This window comes from Sinocyclocheilus grahami, unplaced genomic scaffold (genome assembly GCF_001515645.1).
Source record: "Sinocyclocheilus grahami isolate Dianchi unplaced genomic scaffold, SAMN03320097.WGS_v1.1 scaffold989.1, whole genome shotgun sequence".
NCBI classification, from domain to species: Eukaryota; Metazoa; Chordata; class Actinopteri; order Cypriniformes; family Cyprinidae; genus Sinocyclocheilus; species Sinocyclocheilus grahami.
The window spans coordinates 382,623-404,292 of NW_015506168.1; the positions used below are offsets into that span (position 1 = coordinate 382,623).

The 21,670-nt window shown below is 38.0% G+C and overlaps 1 protein-coding gene and 1 long non-coding RNA gene across 2 annotated transcripts; both read right to left on the reverse strand.

Moving 5' to 3' along the window:
- Positions 1-875: 875 nt before the first annotated feature.
- Positions 876-1,772, reverse strand: LOC107565222 (uncharacterized). The gene is made up of 3 exons (XR_001606338.1): positions 1,337-1,772; positions 1,146-1,218; positions 876-1,059 (listed from the first exon to the last, which is right to left on the reverse strand). It is a non-coding gene; the product is annotated as an uncharacterized lncRNA (long non-coding RNA).
- A 408-nt stretch (positions 1,773-2,180) lies between these two features.
- LOC107565226 (papilin-like) lies at positions 2,181-20,831 on the reverse strand (the record flags this gene model as incomplete). The annotated part of the gene is made up of 14 exons (XM_016250445.1): positions 2,181-2,364; positions 2,451-2,523; positions 2,642-2,769; positions 5,032-5,190; positions 7,440-7,776; positions 8,565-8,682; positions 13,009-13,096; positions 13,220-13,388; positions 14,190-14,270; positions 14,491-14,641; positions 14,905-15,081; positions 16,463-16,667; positions 20,427-20,498; positions 20,705-20,831. Coding segments are annotated over 14 exons (2,054 nt in total), but the record flags the coding sequence as incomplete, so codon positions are not given.
- Positions 20,832-21,670: the final 839 nt, after the last annotated feature.

Here is a 21,670-nt window from a genome sequence, read left to right on the forward strand (position 1 = left end):
CAAAAAACATTTTAATTACAATATCAAGAGCAATAATCAACCATATGGATTTTTCTTATAATATTGCAGCCTTAATTGAAATACTTTATGTACAGTGGGTACGGAAAGTATTCAGACCCCCTTAAATTTTTCACTCTTTGTCATATTGCAGCCATTTGCTAAAATCATTTAAGTTAATTTTTTTCCTCATTAATGTACACACAGCACCCCATATTGACAGAAAAACACAATTGTTGACATTTTTGCAGATTTATTAAAAAATTAAAACTGAAATATCACATGGTCCTAAGTATTCAGACCCTTTGCTCAGTATTTAGTAGAAGCACCCTTTTGATCTAATACAGCCATGAGTCTTTTTGGGAAAGATGCAACAAGTTTTTCACACCTGGATTTGGGGATCCTCTGCCATTCCTCCTTGCAGATCCTCTCCAGTTCTGTCAGGTTGGATGGTAAACGTTGGTGGACAGCCATTTTTAGGTCTCTCCAGAGATGCTCAATTGGGTTTAAGTCAGGGCTCTGGCTGGGCCATTCAAGAACAGTCACAGACTTGTTGTGAAGCCACTCCTTCGTTATGTTAGCTGTGTGCTTAGGGTCATTGTCTTGGTGGAAGGTAAACCTTCGGCCCAGTCTGAGATCCTGAGCACTCTGGAGAAGGTTTTCGTCCAGGATTAATCTTTCCCTCGATTGCAACCAGTCAAAACAAACAGTATTTTTAGTGTCTTGCTTGAGTCTCCTTTGCTATTTGTATGGCACACAGAGTTGCTGCTTATCTAGTGCATTCCAAATCAATCACACTTTTAGGGTTCCACTGTGCATAGGATGCAGCTCTAGAAGGGCAGCTCTATGTAGACAGCACAGAGCAAGTCAGCTCACTAGGGTTTGAAAGAGAGTCACAGAAACGCATGCAGATGAAGGCACCTGAGCGAGTTGAGCGGCTCTCCAGCTCTGCTCCAGTGAACGGTCACCGCATGCATGGAAGAGACTGGCAGCACCGCGCACCGCAGTTTGGCCGTCTGACCTGCTCGAGCCTCGACCAGAGACGAATAGTCAATGTTGAACCTGACAAACGCGAAGGCCACGGTGAGTAACGAGTGAGAACATATGCTGCATAATTGCACCAACATTTAATGATGGATGTCTTGTACCTGGAAGATGAATGTGATGTGTAGGACTGGGAAGAATCTGTCTCTGATATTCCTCCACCGTTCTGAGATGCTCCTGTATTTGAAAGAAAATGTGTTTTGCTCATGTAAATAATCACGTAAACCCTAAATGTCATCAATAGTGATAAGTACAATTGAATAGCAAGTAAATAAAGAGACTGGATAGCGCTAACCTGAGACAGACAGGTAAATGTAGCGGTGATCTCTGTCACGGTCTCTTGTAGCCACACACAGAAACCAGCCAGAATCCTGCAATGTTATAGGACCAGCCAACAGAGAGCCGTCCGACTGCTGCTGATGCCTGAGTGATCAATTACTCATCAACAAATCTAACAAAGACTCGTTAAAGGCATAGTTCAGCCAAAAGTGCACTTGCTAAGTATGTTTACACGCACAAGGTACAACAGCTATAATCAAACAACAACAGGGTTTTTGTGCAGTCGAGCTTCGTCTCTCTCAAAGTATACATCACAATATATAACGGATTCATTTTGAAAGATAAAATATGTATTTCAGTGTGCGCATTCAATATCAAAGACAATTGTAGTCCAATTAACATATGCTAGGCAAAGTCAAGCTACAATCACATTCATTGGGAATCACAAAGAGAAAAAGTTCTGGCTCAGTGCAGGAGCAAAAAACTAAACGCTCATTTTGGGAAAACAGCCTTTAAAAATATGTACTGTAATTGAAATCTACAGACAAACAGATAAAACACTTAAAAGTGTATTCTGGATGTTTTCTTTCCACTAGTCTGGAGAAATTTCTTTTTTTTAAAAATGCTTAATGGAAAGCCAAAAAGCCTGAAATCTCATAATTGGCAGATGCATGAAAAAACAAACAAACAGTATTTTTAGTGTCTTGCTTGAGTCTCCTTTGGTATTTGTATGGCACACAGAGTTGCTGCTTATCTAGTGCATTCCAAATCAATCACACTTTTAGGGTTCCACTGTGCATAGGATGCAGCTCTAGAAGGGAGCCGCCTATGTAGACAGCACAGAGCAAGTCAGCTCACTAGGGTTTGAAAGAGAGTCACAGAAACGCATGCAGATGAAGGCACCTGAGCGAGTTGAGCGGCTCTCCAGCTCTGCTCCAGTGAACGGTCACCGCATGCATGGAAGAGACTGGCAGCACCGCGCACCGCAGTTTGGCCGTCTGACCTGCTCGAGCCTCGACCAGAGACGAATAGTCAATGTTGAACCTGACAAACGCGAAGGCCACGGTGAGTAACGAGTGAGAACATATGCTGCATAATTGCACCAACATTTAATGATGGATGTCTTGTACCTGGAAGATGAATGTGATGTGTAGGACTGGGAAGAATCTGTCTCTGATATTCCTCCACCGTTCTGAGATGCTCCTGTATTTGAAAGAAAATGTGTTTTGCTCATGTAAATAATCACGTAAACCCTAAATGTCATCAATAGTGATAAGTACAATTGAATAGCAAGTAAATAAAGAGACTGGATAGCGCTAACCTGAGACAGACAGGTAAATGTAGCGGTGATCTCTGTCACGGTCTCTTGTAGCCACACACAGAAACCAGCCAGAATCCTGCAATGTTATAGGACCAGCCAACAGAGAGCCGTCCGACTGCTGCTGATGCCTGAGTGATCAATTACTCATCAACAAATCTAACAAAGACTCGTTAAAGGCATAGTTCAGCCAAAAGTGCACTTGCTAAGTATGTTTACACGCACAAGGTACAACAGCTATAATCAAACAACAACAGGGTTTTTGTGCAGTCGAGCTTCGTCTCTCTCAAAGTATACATCACAATATATAACGGATTCATTTTGAAAGATAAAATATGTATTTCAGTGTGCGCATTCAATATCAAAGACAATTGTAGTCCAATTAACATATGCTAGGCAAAGTCAAGCTACAATCACATTCATTGGGAATCACAAAGAGAAAAAGAGTCTAACGTAAGTCTAACAGAATCATTAAAAATAGAATGACATTTTAAAAATATGAATTATGGATGAGAATAAGAGCTGGACTAAAGCAACGTGTCATTACAAACTTGTATGACATAACTTTTTTTTTTTGGAACACAAAATGAGTAAGTTCACACTATTTTTTTTTTTTTTTCATTAAAACAAAATTATACCATCATAAAGCAGACAATTACATAATGTCATTATTTTCCCAATATATATTATTTTAATTATTCTTGCAATATACAGCGGGTAAAATAAGTACTGAACACATCCATTATTTTTCTCAGCCACTCAACTTCTTTATTTACTTGCTATTCAATTATAATTATCACTATTGATGACATTTAGGGTTAACATGGTTTACATGACTTGCTTATTTACACTAATAGAATGACATTTTAAAAATATGAATTATGGATGAGAATAAGAGCTGGACTAAAGCAACGTGTCATTACAAACTTGTATGACATAACTTTTTTTTTTTGGAACACAAAATGAGTAAGTTCACACTATTTATTTTTTTCATTAAAACAAAATTATACCATCATAAAGCAGACAATTACATAATGTCATTATTTTCCCAATATATATTATTTTAATTATTCTTGCAATATACAGCGGGTAAAATAAGTACTGAACACATCCATTATTTTTCTCAGCCACTCAACTTCTTTATTTACTTGCTATTCAATTATAATTATCACTATTGATGACATTTAGGGTTAACATGGTTTACATGACTTGCTTATTTACACTAAATATATTTCTAAAGGTGCTGTTGACATGAAATGTTCACCAGATGTCGGTAACAACCCAAGTAATCCATACATACAAAGAAAACAATACAAATAAGTTCAGAAATTAAGTTCTGTGTAATAAAGTAGAATGACACTGAATGACGTACTGAAATGTATTTAATACTTTGTACAAAAGCCTGTGTTGGTAATGACAGCTTCGAGACGCCTCCTGTAGCAGAAACTAGTCGCATGCATTGCTCAGGAGGGATTTTGGCTCATTCTTCCACAGAGTCTTCAAATGTTGAAGGTTCTGTGGGCCTCTTCTATGAACTCTGCTCTTTAGTTCTTTGCATTGATTTTCTATTGGATTCAAGTCAGGTGATTGGCTGGCCATTCTAGCAGCTTTATTTTCTTTCTCTGAAATCAACTGAGAGTTTCCTTGGCTGTGTTTGTTCCACAGAGTCTTCAAATGTTGAAGGTTCTGTGGGCCTCTTCTATGAACTCTGCTCTTTAGTTCTTTGAATTGATTTTCTATTGGATTCAAGTTGGTGATTGGCTGGCCATTCTAGCAGCTTTATTTTCTTTCTCTAAAATCAACTGAGAGTTTCCTTGGCTGTGTTTGTGATCATTGTCTTGCTGAAATGTCCACCCTTGTTTAATCTTCATCATCCTGGTACTGTAGGTGTTGGGACTGAAGCAGCTAATATTAATTTCCACTGACGAGGGGCAGGATTGCTTTCTAATTACTGATAGATTTCAGCTGGTGTTTTGGCTTTCCGTGCCTTTTTGCACCTCCTTTTCTTCATGTGTTCAATACTTTTTCCCTGTGTCATTCTACTTTTATTTGATTTGTTTTCTTTGTATGTATGGATTACTTGGGTTGTTACCGACATCTGGTGAACATTTCATGTCAACAGCACCTTTAGAAACATATTTACTGAGAAAAATGGTGACGCGTTCAATACTTATTTTACCCGCTGTATATGCAACAGGTAAAAGGTTTGGAATAATAACGCAAATAATTTTTTTTTTATTTTTAATGCCTTTGAAAGAAGTCTCTTCTGCTCACCAAGACTGTATTAATTTGATCAAAAATACAGTAAAAACAGTAATATTAAGAGATAAAATACTGATATTTCCATATCATACATTGTGTATCGAAGGATATAAAGTGCATCAGGTACTGACCTGGCGGGGTCAACAGGGACACCATCCTGTCTCCACTCCACGATCACAGTGGAGGAGGGCCGAGGACTCACCCTGCAGGGCAATACTACCTGCTGACCAACCAGCCCCTCCACCGTGGAGGGATCCGACTTATCTATACTCACACCTACAGCTGTCCAGCTGAAGAAACGGAGAACAGACAGCAGGAGGAAAGAGACACAGGTACAGAAACAGAGAAAAAAGGGGAAAAGACAGAAGGGAAGGGGGTACAGACAGACATGCATAAGAAAAGAAAGAAAGAAAGAAAGAAGACATATGACTTTATGCTGTACTACTGGGAACAGCGAAGCATGTGCTGCACTCACCACAGCAAGCATAAAGATCAGCCTGACCGGCTACAGCTGGAATACAGGATCCCAAAAGAACAACACCAGCCCAACATGCGGACAATTCACCCACAATGGACCACAGGGAGAGGAGAACTCAACTAGAGGAACCTAGCTCTAGAATACCATCCAGTTTCTGACTTATTCAGACGAAAGATCGTAATAGGTTAGAAACTGGATGGTTACTAAGTATGAACTCCCCTTATGGACCAACCACAGAGTTCTGCAGGGATGACAAAGTTTTGTGGGCCAAAACCTGGAGTTTGCATTTCAGTAATTCCAGTTTAATTGACTTTATCATCACTGCTGTGCTCTATTGCCATTTCTCAGATCAGCTTGTTACCATGTTCTAGCAGTGAATTTCAATGTCATAAATATTCTTTCCTTACTCAAAGCAGGGAAGAACATTTCAGTTATACAGACAATTGACAGCAAAAAGTTTTTTTGGCAACATTAGGTCAAATATTACTTCTTTTGTGCCTTGTTTCATTCATATTGCTTACTTGCTGTATGTCTAAAACAACATGAATATTCATCAGAAATATTTCCCAATGACAAACACTAGAGGAAATGAGGGTTAGGCAGGCCTGGATAAATTCTTTAGTAAGTAGCATCAAGTTTTAGCCTCTCAGGATGAGATGGTCAGAAACAACAAAATTACTTCTTTAAAAGTGGTTATTGTTTGTACCACTTGACAACTTCATCAACAGCCTTTGTGAAAGAATAGCACTGTCTGCTAGAATTGCCCTTCAAGGGCGTAAACATAATGAACAGAATTCCTTGTTCCATGGAAGAAATCCCATTTATTACTTGACTCTTGATTATTTAGGACTGGGTGTTAGTATTAGGATATTGAAATCAAAAAATGCAGCCATCATGTAACATATATTGTTGGCCCTGGAACATTTAAAGAAAGTTAATTGGTTGATAAGCATGTCAACTCTAAACCTTAAATCTGACGGGTTGATTGGAATGTTGTTCTAGGAACACCATGGATACTGATCCATGAACACTTGGTGAAATCACAGCAAGTGCATAGGTGAGGTGTTCTACTCTACAACAATCTGTTTCACATACTACATCTACATTGCAAGAACAGGACTTGGGAGAGACACACAAACAGTCAGGGATGATTAGGACCCCATGGCAGATTTTTATTAGTCATGGTGTAATGAATCATGTCCCTCACACACACCTGGGTATGGGAGGGGGAAGTAAACTAAAAGTAACTAAACACTAAAGCAACAGAAAGAAGAGGATAACGGTCTGCGTCAGGGGAAATAAACCAGTCCCAAAAGCACAGCAATGTTCAATACTTCACAGTGAGGAGTGAACTTCTACATGGAGTGTGTGTCAGAGTGTATACTGATGCAGTAGATTAGTAAGATTAAGAAGCGTGAGGCAAATCATAATACATGAAAATGGCATTACGCTGCGTTCAAATTGCAATTGTGTTTTAGAGTGTGTACACAGGGTCCAAATTTAACTAAAACTTGCTAGTTGGCCAGTAACTTATTTGGGAACTTAAAAAATATATATCACAACTAGTGTTAGTCTCACAAATGGTTAAACTTTATGAATGATAGTCTAAAATTCCAATCAAAGACATACAAACACTATCAGCTGTTGAAATTTTAGCATTGTCTATGGGGAGCCTCATCAAGTTCTTTTGAGAAGCAAATTTTTCCTGAGAAACCAATCTAGCCTGTATATGATGTTCCGTGTATACTATTATCATGAGGACAAAATTATATTTTTTATTACGGCCAGAAAGAAATATTGGCAAACATGGCAAAAAGTTAATTTTGGATCCTGTGTGTACATATGCAGAACTCTGTTAGTGAAGCAATGCTCACTATCGCTACCTTTGTAAAAAGCATATGCATTTAACACGCCTATGTAAGTCTCTGTGCATGGCCTGCGACTCCTCTCTTGGCTCTTCAGCAGGGCATGAAGGGCAAACAGCAGAAGAGAACTTGCAGGGGCTTGGGCTTGGGCCTGGGAGAGGAGTAGAGCGATCCAGGGCAAGTTGGAGAAACTTACCTGGCAGCGGGGCTGCTCTGCTGCATGGCACTGGGGTCCAGCCGGTGAGCCCGGTGCATGTGGGTCGCACCACTAGAGCTGTGGTGGATCTGTGCGGGGAAGCGGCGTCCACCATGCTGCAAAGACAAGACATGCGCCTGGTCCCGCTGGCTCAGTTCGGATCTCAGGCACATTCTCTGGCATTCCTCCTCCGAGGCAAAGTTGTTGCTATTGCCATGGCAGCCACCATACCAGAAATGTATGCAGCGCGAGGCAGAGCGGTCGTAGTAGTAACGGGATGTCCAATTATCGCATGACCCGACCGTATGGGGTAGGTCACAGGACCGAGAACGCTGTGCTGAGGAGCCGAGGGGTAAGAGACAATATGCAATCTGTTCTACAGAGTTTGAATAGCCAACAACTTTCTTCAAATACCAGTATTGTAGTTGAGACTAGCCGATTCGAGTCCAAATCAAACATGAGACCTGAACAGTGTCATCAGAATCAAGACAGATTCCACATGCTCCCAAGTCCATGATAAACCAAAACCATGAAAATTTGATCTTGGACTCAGTCTTGAGAATTACATTGTCTTGGTCTTGCACATATGTGACTCTGGACCACAAAACCAGTCTTAAATATGACGGGTATATTTGTAGCAATAGCCAACAATACATTGGTCTTGGTCAAAATTATAGATTTATCTTTTATGCCAAAATTATTAGGATATTAAGTAAAGATCATGTTCCATGAATATATTTTGTAAATGTCCTATTGTAAATATATCTATACTTAATTTTTTATTAGTAATATGCATTGCTAAGAACTTCATTTGGACAACTTCTCAATATTTAGATTTTTTTGCACCCTCAGATTCCAGATTTTGGAATAGTTGCATCTCGGACAAATATTGTCCTATCTTAACAAACATACATCAATGGAAAGCTTATTTATTTCAGCTTTCAGGTTATGTATAAATCTCGATTTCAAAAAATTGACCCTTATGACTGGTTTTGTGGTCCAGGGTCACATATTTTCATGGGCTTGGTCCCTTTGGACTCGACCCTCCTCTTGGCTCCAACTTAAATGAGCTGGTCTCGACTACAACACTTTTCTAACACTCTGACATATTATATTATGACTTACTATTGCTGGGGGGGTTGGAGCACCCCTCCCCATGAGTACCACCAGCGGCCGTCACACCATCATAGCAGCAACCATAGGTGGACATCTGGCAGTCTGTGGGTGCAGATGGTATGTCTGACTTTGTAGAGAAAATAACAAACAAAAAAGACAAATACAGAGATAGAAAGAGACATTAGGGCATTTCTTTCTGAGGATGTACTATGTACTAATGCAAATTTTTGTGAGCACATTAAAAAGTAAAAAAAAATAATGCAAGTAAAAAAGCGGTGCCAATTAATGTTCCTAAAAGAATCTCTAAGAAAGAAAGCCAAAAACTTTTAGACAGATCCAAGAAACTCACATATCTAGATAAAGCAATCTAAGAGCAAGCCTGTCAAGAGAACATGACATATTTCCTCAAAATTCCCAAGAAGTGGACAGTCAGCGACCTCCAGAACATGTACACCAGACCAACTGAAGTAATGCCAGCCAGGGAGTGCAAGACCCTGAGGGTCTCAAGGGGGAATTGTTGAAAAACCTGGCATACTGATTGAAAACCAGGCCCTCTTGAATCCCTGATCTAGAGGATCTTGCCATCAGGATGACTGAGTTTGCAGCAATTGCACACCAAGGGATCCCTACCTCTTGCCCCTCTCCATACTCATCATCATTGAATCATTGAATTCTTCATGGTATCCATTTTCCTCCCTGCCTTCCTACAGTGGGGCTAATCCTATTTTTCTTTCTTTCTTTATAAAGGACTTTCACACAACTACCAGTTGATCCAAAGCGCTGTACAATACAGCTAAAAATAAAACATAAGAATCCACAAAACATCAAAACACAATATAACAATACAATTGACATGGCTAGATAAAAGCTATTGACAAAAGATGTTTTTTTAAGCAGGTATTTAAATACTGGCAAAGAGGGCGCAGCTCTAATAGAAGCTGGTAATTATCCATAGACTAGGACCGGCAACAGTGAAGGCTCGATCACCTCTACAATGGTACCTGGATCTAGGAACAGAGAAGAGACCAAGATTACTGGATCTTAGGGACCTATTTGGTTTATGGATAGAGATTGCCTCAGAGAGATATGATGGGGCTTGATTATGAAGAGATTTAAAAACAAAAGTTAAAATTTTAAACTGGTAAATTTTAAACTAAATTTGACTGGTAACCAGTTCAGTGAAATAAGAATGGGTGAGACATGATCGAACCTCCGTCTGCCTGTCAGCATCCTTGCAGCAGCATTTTGGACCATCTGTAAACGCATTATAGAGGACTGACTTATACCATAGTATAGTGAATTACAGTAATCTAAACGAGATAGAACAAACAAGTGAATAATCTGTTTAAACTGTTTTACAGAGAGTAAAGATTTGATTTTTGATAAACGCCGTAATTGGAAGAAACTGGATTTGACCACTGCAATAATTTGTTTCTCAAAACCCAGGTTGCAATCAAAAAGAACACCGAGACTTTAGCACAGGGTGTAAAGTAGGAAGAGAGATGACCAAAACGAAGGGCACAGTTTTCATATGACTTTAAACCAAACAAAATGAATTTGGTTTTGTTCTCATTTAACACTAAAAGATTCTGCTTTAACCATATTTGAAATGCGTTTAGACAACCCAAAGAATTCAGGTCATAAGAATTCTTTACTTTTATGCTGCAAGGGAAAACACAGCTGAGTATCATCCGCATATAGGTGGAAGGACACTCCATATTTCTCAAAGACAGCACCCATCGGTAGCATAAATATAGAAAATAAAACTGGGGCAAGAATTGAGCCCTGTGGCACCCCACAAGCAAGTGGGCGTGAGGACAAACTATGTTGGTCAACGGAAACACTAAAACGTCTGTTTGTTAAAAAAAGATTGAAACCATTTCAACACCTTGCCCTGTAACACAACACAGCTCTTCAACCTGGAAATCAAGTTGTTGTGGTCAAACATATCAAATGCAGAGCTTAAGTCTAAAAGCACCAAAGCCACAGCATTCCCTTTATCTGTTTCTAGTAAAATATCAACTTTTAAAAGCGCAGTTTCCGTGCTGTGTTGAGACTTAAAAACCCGACTGGAATTTTTCAAAAATATTATTTGACATCAAATAGGACTGCAGCTGGGTCAACACAACTTTCTCAAGAATCTTAGAAAGAAATGGGAAGTTTGATATAGGCCTAAAATTATTACAATTCTAAGAATCAAGATTGGGCCTTTTTAATAAAGGAGTTACTGTAGCTGTTTTTAGGCAGTCAGGAACAACCCCAGTAATTAGACTAGTATTAAAAATAGTTCAAAGATCATGTCCAATAGTATTGAAAATCTGTTTTTGAAATCTAGATGGAATGACATCTTGAGAAGATGAAGTTGATCTTAGACGTTCAACAATGCCTATACAGGATTCAAAAGAAACAGGCTGAAAATCGCTCCACAGCATCGGGCCACTTGATCTCTCAGGTTAAACAGAATTCCCCAAGGGCAGGTTAGATCTTAATTGAATGGTTTTCTCATTAAGGAATGTACAGAATTGTTCACACAGTGATACGGAAGCATCAGGATAAATGTTGATAAATGTTGACGGGGACTGAGCTCAGAATCAATTACAGAGAAGAGGGTCTTAGGTCTGTGTAAATTGTCACCAATAAACTCAGATAGATATTTGGACTTGGTGGCCTTAACAGCTCACTGATACACATATAATCTCTCCACATTTCATCTGAGACCTGTAACTTATCCTTGCACCATTTTCCCTCTGCAAGCCTTTCTAAGCAAACAAGTTGAATCATTAAGCCATGGCTGGGGTTTAGTAACAATACGTTTGGGTTTTAACGGAGCAATAAGATTCAGAGTAGACAAACATTTTTAAATGGAAGCCAACTTCTTTTCCAAGGACGCCGTAGTGATGCCTTTTCATGGGACTTGTCCTTGTAGGAGGCCATGTTTCCTTTCTGCACTGCCAAAGTTATTTGTAGACATGATCTTGATAAAGAAGCTCTTTGACCAGTAGTTTGTATATTATGTAGTTTCACTCCATCTGCATTGATTAGTTTCACATTACGCCACTGAATTTGTACCCTGAAGGTTTCCTGAGGGTGAGATGTGGGAGCTCAGTAGGACCACATCTTGCAGATGACATTCTGGAAGAGGTTTACACCTATGACCTTTCGGTGCAATGTGATGATCTGGAGCAGGGTTGTCTAGTCCTGCTTCTGAATGGCCAACTTCCTGCAGAGTTTAGCTCTAATGTACCTGCCTGGAAGTTTGTAGTGATCTCGAAGACCTTGATTAGCTCATCCAGGTGTGTTAACTGGGGCAGGGGGAGCCCTAATCTAGAGAATCTTGTCATCAGGATGGCTGGCTGTGTGCTCAACATAGGCCTCTCAAAGAGTACCTCAAGCTCTTTACTGAACCTGCTCCTGTGCCCAAGACCACGCAGGCAATATGATTGTCATTTAATTCTTTGTGGTGTTCACACTCCCCTCCCTGCATTCCTACAGTGAGACCAATCCTGTTTCCGATGCTCAGTCCTTGTGGACTTTGGGGCCGAGGGCAACTTCATTGACTCCTTGCTGGCGGCCAAGTGGGGCTAAGAGGGGGAAATGAACAATCTGTGTGGCTCTCCACCAAAGACCCGCCAGCTTGTAAGTTGGCACGACAGTTAACTGTGCCATTCCCTATTATCAAGGACCTCAGTCTATTGTTCAGGCTTCCAGTCTCCCTCCATAGAGTCGAACTCATGAGTGTGAGTGAAATGTGTCTGTCATGTTTCTCTGAATCCTTCCATCTTGAGTGCATGTTTTATAGTTACTAACTCTCACTCACTGGGAGAGAGATGAGAGACCGTACTATTTTCTGGGGAATACTGGGAAAACATGTCATTATAATGTGTTGCAGGGTTTTGTGTAATTTGTTTGCATTTATTTTGAGAAATTACTTCCTATAAACCTCTAATATATCTTTGCTCATCAGACAAGCTCTGTATTATGCTCCTTGATCTTAAAGTGCAAAAAAAAAAAAAATCACACTTTTTCTGTGGCAGCTCTAAGACTGGAATGGTTCACCATTGAAGATGAAGGCTCAACTGATGTTTTAAAATCCGTCTTACGATATATTTATTTTCATTGACGTTTGAATATGTTTGTCTTTTGAGTATGATGATTTGGATGGTTGTTTTTAGTATGGTCTTTTATCGAATGTTTTATGTAATTTTTTGTTTTACAAAAAATAATTTTGATATGCACAGCACCTAGGTACATTTGAAAGTGCTTTATATAGTATGACTTTGAGTTGAGTTGATTTCACAAAGAGTAGGAGTGTGGTAGGTGCTTATTGTAATGACATCTGAAGGTGCTTCTGAGTACACTTGTTAAATGGAAACAACATGGACTGTATTAAGCTGCTGAAACACTGTTCTGGAGCATTCCAACCCAATTTGATATGTGCAAATGAAACACTCACTGCTGGAGACCAGTGTGGCCAGGAATCTGAACAGCCCTCCTTGTTGGGACCTTGGGCTATGGTCACACCATCATGACAACAGCCGTACCTGAGAGAAGTACATTTGCATTACATTTCTGGTAACTTACAGCTATACTGTAAGAAAGAAATTATGCATTGTGCCACAAATAAAATTTGTTTCTGTGATTAACTCAACCATGTCCATGTGTACCTGCTCCATGTGCACGATGATGGTAGGCCTTGGTCCTGGGGACAGCCTTGGCTCTGTGGTCCACTGGCTGGGGTACTTCCATCAGGACAGCAGCCATAGTAGGTCTGGCTACAGTGAGGGGTGAGAGGCGTGCCATGAGGTTTGTGGACAGCATTGTTTTGAGGAGTTTCTGTTGTGTTAGACAATAAAAAATAACAAGTACCTTAATGAATGTTTCAGACAGGGAGCTTCTTCACAAAACAGAAAGCATAACATTTATGGGTCACCTGACTATGTTATTCTTTAACTGTCTTAGATCCAATTAAATTGGTTAAGTATCCTGTAATGTCAAAACAACCTTTGTAGCAGTTATTACGATGGAAAAACCTAAGCAATGTATTACAATTATATGTACTTTGAAATTATGAACCAGAGCAGTGTCACAGATTTTGATACTAATATTGATGTTGAAACCTCTATTAAATAGATTTTTCTTCAGGATAAAATTAATAATTATGGCCATTCAATAATATATTTGAGAGCCACGATTTTTAACATAATAGGCATTTATGAACAACTTTTGGCAATAAGGGATATTATTTATTGTTAAACAATCCAAATGAAAAGTAGAAATTAATGTGTTATTTTTTTCTAGTCCTACAAAACTATACAGCAAAACATAATCCCTCATAGTCTACAGTCCATTAAAAGTTGTTAATGCTTTGTATTTTTGTTTAGATCCAGGTAACTAGTCTCAGATGTTTGTTTGTGCACCCAGGAACTGCACACAAAGACCATCTTTAACCAGCATATATTTCCAAGCTAGTCTTAGCTAGTTTATGCTGGTTTGATTCTGGTCAAACTGCTCTAGACAAAGCTGGTTAAGCTTGTTAAGAATTGAACCTGGGATCTGACTAAGATCAGCCTTACATACAGCATGTGTGTATGGATGGAAAGATGGATGGATGGACAACTATGTTTAGAAACAAACCTAATGCGGGATCCTCGATATACGGCAGGAAGCCATGAATGGTGTTATCATGACCTGTTGGGTCCTGCATGCTGGGCACCTCTGCTCATACCAATATAAGAAAAAGAAAGAAACTTCATAAATAAACTGGATCAAACCCATTGAAATAGTTTTGTAATAAACATTTTTTGAGATCATACATCAAATGTGAAAAATATGCATTCATGTGTAGAATATGTGCACACATAATTATGAAAAAAGCTGTTACCATGAATGGAAGTGTGAGGAGCATATAAAAAAACTAAAAAAAAATCGTGTGTACCCTGAGGCGTGTAGCAAGGCTGGACGTTGCATCTTTCCACGGTAAGAGGTTTGGGTTTGGACTGGCACTCCTCTACCCTGTACAGGTTTCTCTGTCTGTCTGAACAGATCACCTGCCGTTCCCGCAGCCCCGAGCCACAGCTCTTAGAGCACTTGAGAGAGAGTTTATGAGCAGGTAAGCTTATGACATATTTAGAGCATTGCATTAGCAGCGCAAAAGATCGTGGGTTCGATTCCCAGGGAACACACATACTGGTAAAAACTGTATAGCCTGAATGCACTGTAAGTCGCTTTGGATAAAAGCGTCTGCTAAATGCATAAATGTAATTCTGCTAAATGCATAAATTTAATCAAGAGGGAGGGTGCATGCTTATCCAAAGGCTTCTCTGTAAATGAGGTGTGGATTCTTCCTTACTAGGCCCCAGTCTCCTATATGCCAACCAATGGGGCTCCTGCAGACGGGCATCTCACAGGCCTGTGTCTTGGGCGGGTTCTGTTGGGTCCCACATGCGTAGTCCTCCAGAGAAGCTCCGTCTGCACCCACACACACCGCATCTCGCGTCTGTTTCCCAGAGCCGCACGTCACAGAGCACTACAGACATTAAAAGGTTTGAATTCATACAGGAATCCACTGCAATATATAATCAATTATAATATATATAAATGTTTTTTTTTCTATTTAAAAATAGAAACAAATAACTTTATAATTAAAGATAAAGTAAAGCTTTTAAAGGGGTCATATGATGTTGCTAAAAAGAACAGTATTTTGTGTATTTGGTGTAATGAAATGTGTTTATGCGGTTTAAGGTTCAAAAAACAGGCTACAATACTACAGTGCTAATAAAAGTTACGCCTTCTTTCTTTGCGTGAAAATTTGGGCACCGTTATGCAAATCTTCCCACATAGTGAGGTAGACATGTGGGGGTGTGTTAGAACGAGCCGTTTTAGGTAGGCGTGGCTGACTCTTAACTTTTATAAAGAATATCTCTTTGGATTTGCAACTTTACAGATCTTCTTTATGCACCAAGAGCTTGTAACACTCCAAAGAGAAAGGAAAAAATGAAATCGCATCATATGACCCCTTTAAAACAAAATAAAAGTATAATCCAATAAGAATTTTAAAAAAGTTTAAAAGACTGACACATCTCCAAAATAAAAATTAATTATATTTTACACAAAAAAGGCCTATTTAAGAACCAATAAGATGTTTTGACATTAATTTGAATGACAATTAAGTACATTTTCTACAAAATGTTATGGTGACACTTTACAATAAGGTCCCACTAGTTATCATAAGTTAATGCGTTAACTAATATTAACAATGTGTACTACATTTGTTACAGTTTTTATTAGCATTTATTTATCTTTGTTATTTATTATTCAACAATAATATTCATTTCATGTCATTCAGTTCATGTCTGCTCAGGCCAATTAAATAATATTAAAAGATTCAACTTCTGGTTTTAACAATGCATTAGTAAATGTTGACATTATCCTTAACTAACATTACTAAATTACTATTTTTCATCGTTAGTCATGTTAACTAATGTATATAATGGAACTTTGTAGTAAAGTGTAATGTTTTACTTTTATACTTTTGTATTTTTTACTATAATTCCATAACTCTTCATTACTGTGTTATTCAGTATAAATATATAAATAAATTACAGCATCTGTATTTAAACCAGCATACAACAAATAGCACCCAAATGTGAAGTATAAACACTTTACAATTTATAATAATTTTTTTAACATTACAGTATTAAGAATTACTTTCAGAATCAGAAGATTTATTTAGAATGCTTACTTGTCGTGAAAATAATATGACAATGCAAAAATATGCTTCATTTTGGCCTATTAAGTTCAATTTAATTTTAGGGTGGACAGGTTTTGAGAGATTCACACAAAAAACGTTCTTACAATTTTATCTGAATTTTTTAAATAAAATGTTTCATAAAGTGTAGTTTATCTACCTGGCTCCAGCTGGAAACCCTGTATTGAGCGCATTTCTGCATGTTACAGTTCTGTTGGTTGAGCGGTCTGGGTGCGTAGGAAGCACACTGGGAATCCTCCACCACTCGCGATCCTGCCGAGTCGTGAGACATACACTCAACTCTCCTCACCTGAAGACCCCCGCCGCAGGTCACCGGACACGGGCTCCACTCCCCAGTCACCCAGCTGACACACGAACACACACATCAGCAGAAAAAAGCATAATGACAGTGAGTTATAGCATTTAAAGGATGCATTTAGCCGACCTACTCAATACCAGCTTCCACAGTGCCAGTCTAACCCAAAGAAACTGCACGCTTTGGGTCATTTACATTCATGAGTATGAAAATGTTCTAGGTTAAATACAATTTAAGATCTGTTAGCACAAAAATATTGTGACACATCTTTCAGTTTTGCTCTTTCAATGGCAAGCAACCAAGGCATAATTCACTCCTTTTGAGGAGGGACTACTTTTCTAGCAGATGAACTTCTGTTTATGCATTATAGTCTATATATAATACAGAACATAATATGTGACCCTGGAGCACAAAAGCAGTGTTAAGTCGCTGGGGTATATTTGTAGCAATAGCTAAAAATACATTGTGTCAAAATTATTGATTTTTCTTTTATGCCAAAAATCATTAGGATATTAAGTAAAGATCATGTTCCATGAAGATATTTAGTAAATTCCCTACTGTAAATATATCAAAACGTAATGTGATTAGTAATATGCATTGCTAAGAAATTCATTTGGACAACTTTAAAGGCGATTTTCTTAATATTTAGATTTTTTTGCACCCTCAGATTCCAGATTTTCAAATAGTTGTATCTCAGCCAAATATCAGCCTATCCTAACAAACCATACATCAATGGAAAGCTTATTTATTCAGCTTTCAGATGACCCTTATGACTGGTTTTGTGGTCCAGGGTCACATATAATACAGTGTAAGCATAATTTCTGTATAATTTGCTGCATGTAAACCGCACTTTATGTTAAATGTCCCATTCTGGAATCCACAGATACTGAGAGCAAAAATAACCGAGTAATAAGGTTTGTTAGTTATTTTACATTTATTTATTTTAATAGCATATTTTAAACATTTATTCACAGTCTATTGGATTCTGTTTTAAGCACAGCAACTGTACACATTTTCGATTGTTTCCACAACTGATGGGACGAGTCAGAATGATTTACAGCGGTAACTGATAGCATGCCACAGAAATTGCATTTAACCAAGAATATTTGAGAGAAAAGACAACAAATACACGCCTACACCTACATTAAACAAACATATAAAGATTTTGCATTCTGGAAAATGACAAGGACAAAGCAAGTGTTCAGCAGAAACACTTGGCCTGTCAAAGCTGAGCAGGTGCTCCCAGAAACCTAAAGATGAGAGAACAATTATGAAGATATCAGTCACGGGGGGACAAAAGAATTCGGTCTCTCCCACAGCAAAAAGCAAAAGCACATGTTCTCTGGCAGGTCGATCTGCTCAGGGACCAGGACAGTTTCAGGTTTCTGTACATGAACATCAGAAGAACATCCCAGGGGTACTGCTACGACAAGTGAAAGACTTATTTTAACAGAGCAAACGCTGCTTTCTACTTCACACGCAAATACACTCAGATAAAAGGCAAACTAAATCAAAAGAACACATTAGACCGGAGACACCCAGACAGTGGACTCAACAAAACATCTATATCATACATGTAGGCCATGATTTACTACAGGTTTGCATGTAAAAACTGCTGATCTACTAATGCAATATAAGCAGGGATGGGCAGTATTTCAAATACATGTATACTATTTATACCATAAATACTATTTTGTATTTAAATACATTTAATCTGAGTATTTTTGTAGTTTCAAAATATATATGATACTTTTTGCCAATCAACCTCTTTATTAGACTGCTGATTTCCTGTATCAACAAGTATACAAAAATACTAAGATTAAATGTATTTAAATACAAAATACATTTGACTTTTTCCAAAGGTATTTAAATACAAAATTTCATGTATACATGTATTTGAAATACTGCCCATCCCTGAATATAAGGATTACACACACAACTAAGGATTGTCATATTAATTTTCATTTCTCTTAAAAACAGTAAAAACTATGAAATATTACTACGATATCAAATAACTGTTTTTTTATGCGAATGTATTGTTAAATGTAATTTATTCCTGTGATCAAAGCTGAATTTTCAGTATCGTTACTCCAGTCTTTAGTGTCACATGATCCTCCAGAAATCGTTCTAATATGCTGATTATATGAAATCAAGTAATATGGCATTCGGCTGTGAGCAATATTTGGTAAAAAGGTTTAATTTATATAATGTGTCTAACCTGCACGATTATTAATCTACAAAGGACACATAATACGTATACTACTACAGCATAAGCTAATTGATACTCTCTATTTGGGATCTTAGTAAATCAGGCCCATCATGTATATAAAATCTATACATGTAAAATAGATCTATAGTGCCCGCAAAACTATAACACACAACAACATACCTAGAACACAGACAGCAGCTCAGCTCAGAGCTCTACGGTTCATATACTGTATGTGAATGGCAGGAATCAGTGAAATATTTACTGAGGTGAAACTACTGCAACTATAAACTACTGCAGTGTCTATAAAGCAAAAGAGAAAAACCTCTTCTGACACACGAGACAGGCTCAAAGAGACGAGTGAAGCTCTGAGCTGAACAGTTGCCCTGGGACTTGGTTCATCTTCACATGTGAAGGAACAAGCGCTCACAAAATATAAACATGTAAAACACTGGTGCGAACTGAACTCAAACACATATTAATGATGTGAACAATGTTCACAATGTTTTTTTTATTGGTCTTATGAAGTATTCTAATTTGTTGATATAGTGAACTGGTGGGTTTTCCAACAACTTTTCCACGACATTCTAATTTATTGAGATGCACCTGTATATACATACATATATATATATACACACACATACACACATACATACAGTGGGTACGGAAAGTATTCAGACCCCCTTAAATTTTTCACTCTTTGTTATAGTGATACATAATATTTTACTGATTGCAAATTACATATAAACTGTAGTTGGTAATGTAATCTAGATTACTCATTTTAGGTAATGTATTCTGACTACATTACTGGATTACTTTTTGATGCAAATGCATTGTTAAATAAATTAAATATTAACTGTAGATCTCTTCAAGCTGTATTGTAGGACAGAGGGGTTTGACTGACAACATTTTTTGGGAATGTCTGCATCACTTGAACAAACATTAATAAACATGAAAACAGCAATGACCAAAGTCATCCAGGTTTGAAATATTGTTATCGTCAGATTAGTTTAGTAACTGGCACAATTATTAATCTTATGCTCTCATAATCTCATGGTACTGAGATGTGCGTTTGTCCCCAAATCCAGATGTATGGACTGCAAATTAATTTACATGGCATTTAAATGACCATCACATATTGAATTATTTTAGAAAGCAAAATTTAAGAGAAAAAAGGAATTAAGGAGAATAACTAAATTATGAATAATTTACTGTCACTGAGTGAGTAATCATGTAATTAAAAAGTAATAAGTGTAATCTGATTATGAGCATTTTAAAACAAAATATAATCTAATTACGAGTAAAGATTTTTGGAATCTGTGTAATCTAAATTACATGTCATCATTTACTACCCAGCTCATTCTCAAAGGCCATAGAGGTCATAAAGACACTGTTATACTGATGGACTGTTTTTTATATAATCTGGTGCTGTGCGTACTGGGAAATCAGTTACACACAGACGCTTCAAATTCTTTCGAAAATCTCATAATGTAGTCCAGAGGCACATGAAACATGTGAGATTCCTGAGAGGTTGCATAGTCTGGACACGAATGTGTGTTTGAGGTCATGCTCTGCAGTATATCAGCCTCTGAAGGCTGTTACCTGTACACTTGTACATAGACTCGTGGTGCTTCCATGGGCCTCCACAAGCGTGGCTCGTACACATACGCCATCCTTACAGAACAGGAACAGTACAGCCAAAGCTGTGAGACCCAGCGGTTCTCCACAAGTCAGACAGCAACCGCAATTTATAACACAACATTAAAACACATTTGTGGGCAGAAATAGGTTTATGATATTAAATAAACACTGTAAAGAGACATTCCAGGTGTTCATGCACCAAACACACTACAGCTGGCTTTGAGCTGAATATGCTGTACCTGCGGGTTTGTGGGCACTGCTGTTCATTGCATGTGCGATTACTGAGGGGTCGAGGGAAGGAAGCACACAGGTAATCAGAATACGCTTCATCATCAAAGGTACAGAAGACCAGACGTGACTGGTAACCTAAAATATATGGAAAAAGGATTGCAAAATTACAGAAATATAGAAACCCTTTTTCAATATAAATATACCAACCATGAGTAAATGCATAAATACAGTATGTAAGAAAATCCCAACCATAACAATTGCATGCGGGGCATAATATTAGCAGCCTACTTACACAATAGTTCTCAAGCAGGGGCCTCAAATGTCCAAATGGGCCTCAAAATCATTTATATAAGACAAAACAAGCATTAAGACTTAAAAAAAAAAATCAAGATTCAAGCTGAATTTGTTTATATAATTAGTTCCCTCAAAACCTGTCATTTTTATTTGTGATCCAGGGCTCCCACAGTATTGGAAAGCCTGGATATACGGATGTATAGATGGAAATAAGCTCTAAAATATGTTAGTGGGTAGAAATTGCTCAGAAATTGCTGAGCAAACAAACAAGGAAAAAGTACACATTTATTGGTAATAAAAAAGTTGTCACATTTTCAGTTTGTTTAAAGTTTTTGATCAGTTTTCATGTCTTTTCTGTTTTCAGGTTTCATGCTCCATTTTCTAACCTGTTAATTAGTTCAGCTCTTCTTCATTCCCTGCTTATTTGTTTCTTTGGTTACTGATTATTTAGAACGTTCTGTTCTGGTGTGCCTCATTGGTTTCGGCCCATGTCTGCTTTGTTTTTAAGTCCTCAGTTTCCAGTTCCCCTTTGTCCTGCATTGATTCTGTTTGTTTGTGTTATAGTGGTTGTATTTTCTCCTGTTTCATCTTTTGAGTGATATTAAAAAATCTTCCTAAAGATCTTCTTCATTGTGTGCTTCATTGCACCCACAAACCCATAAGAGAATGCAGGAACAAAA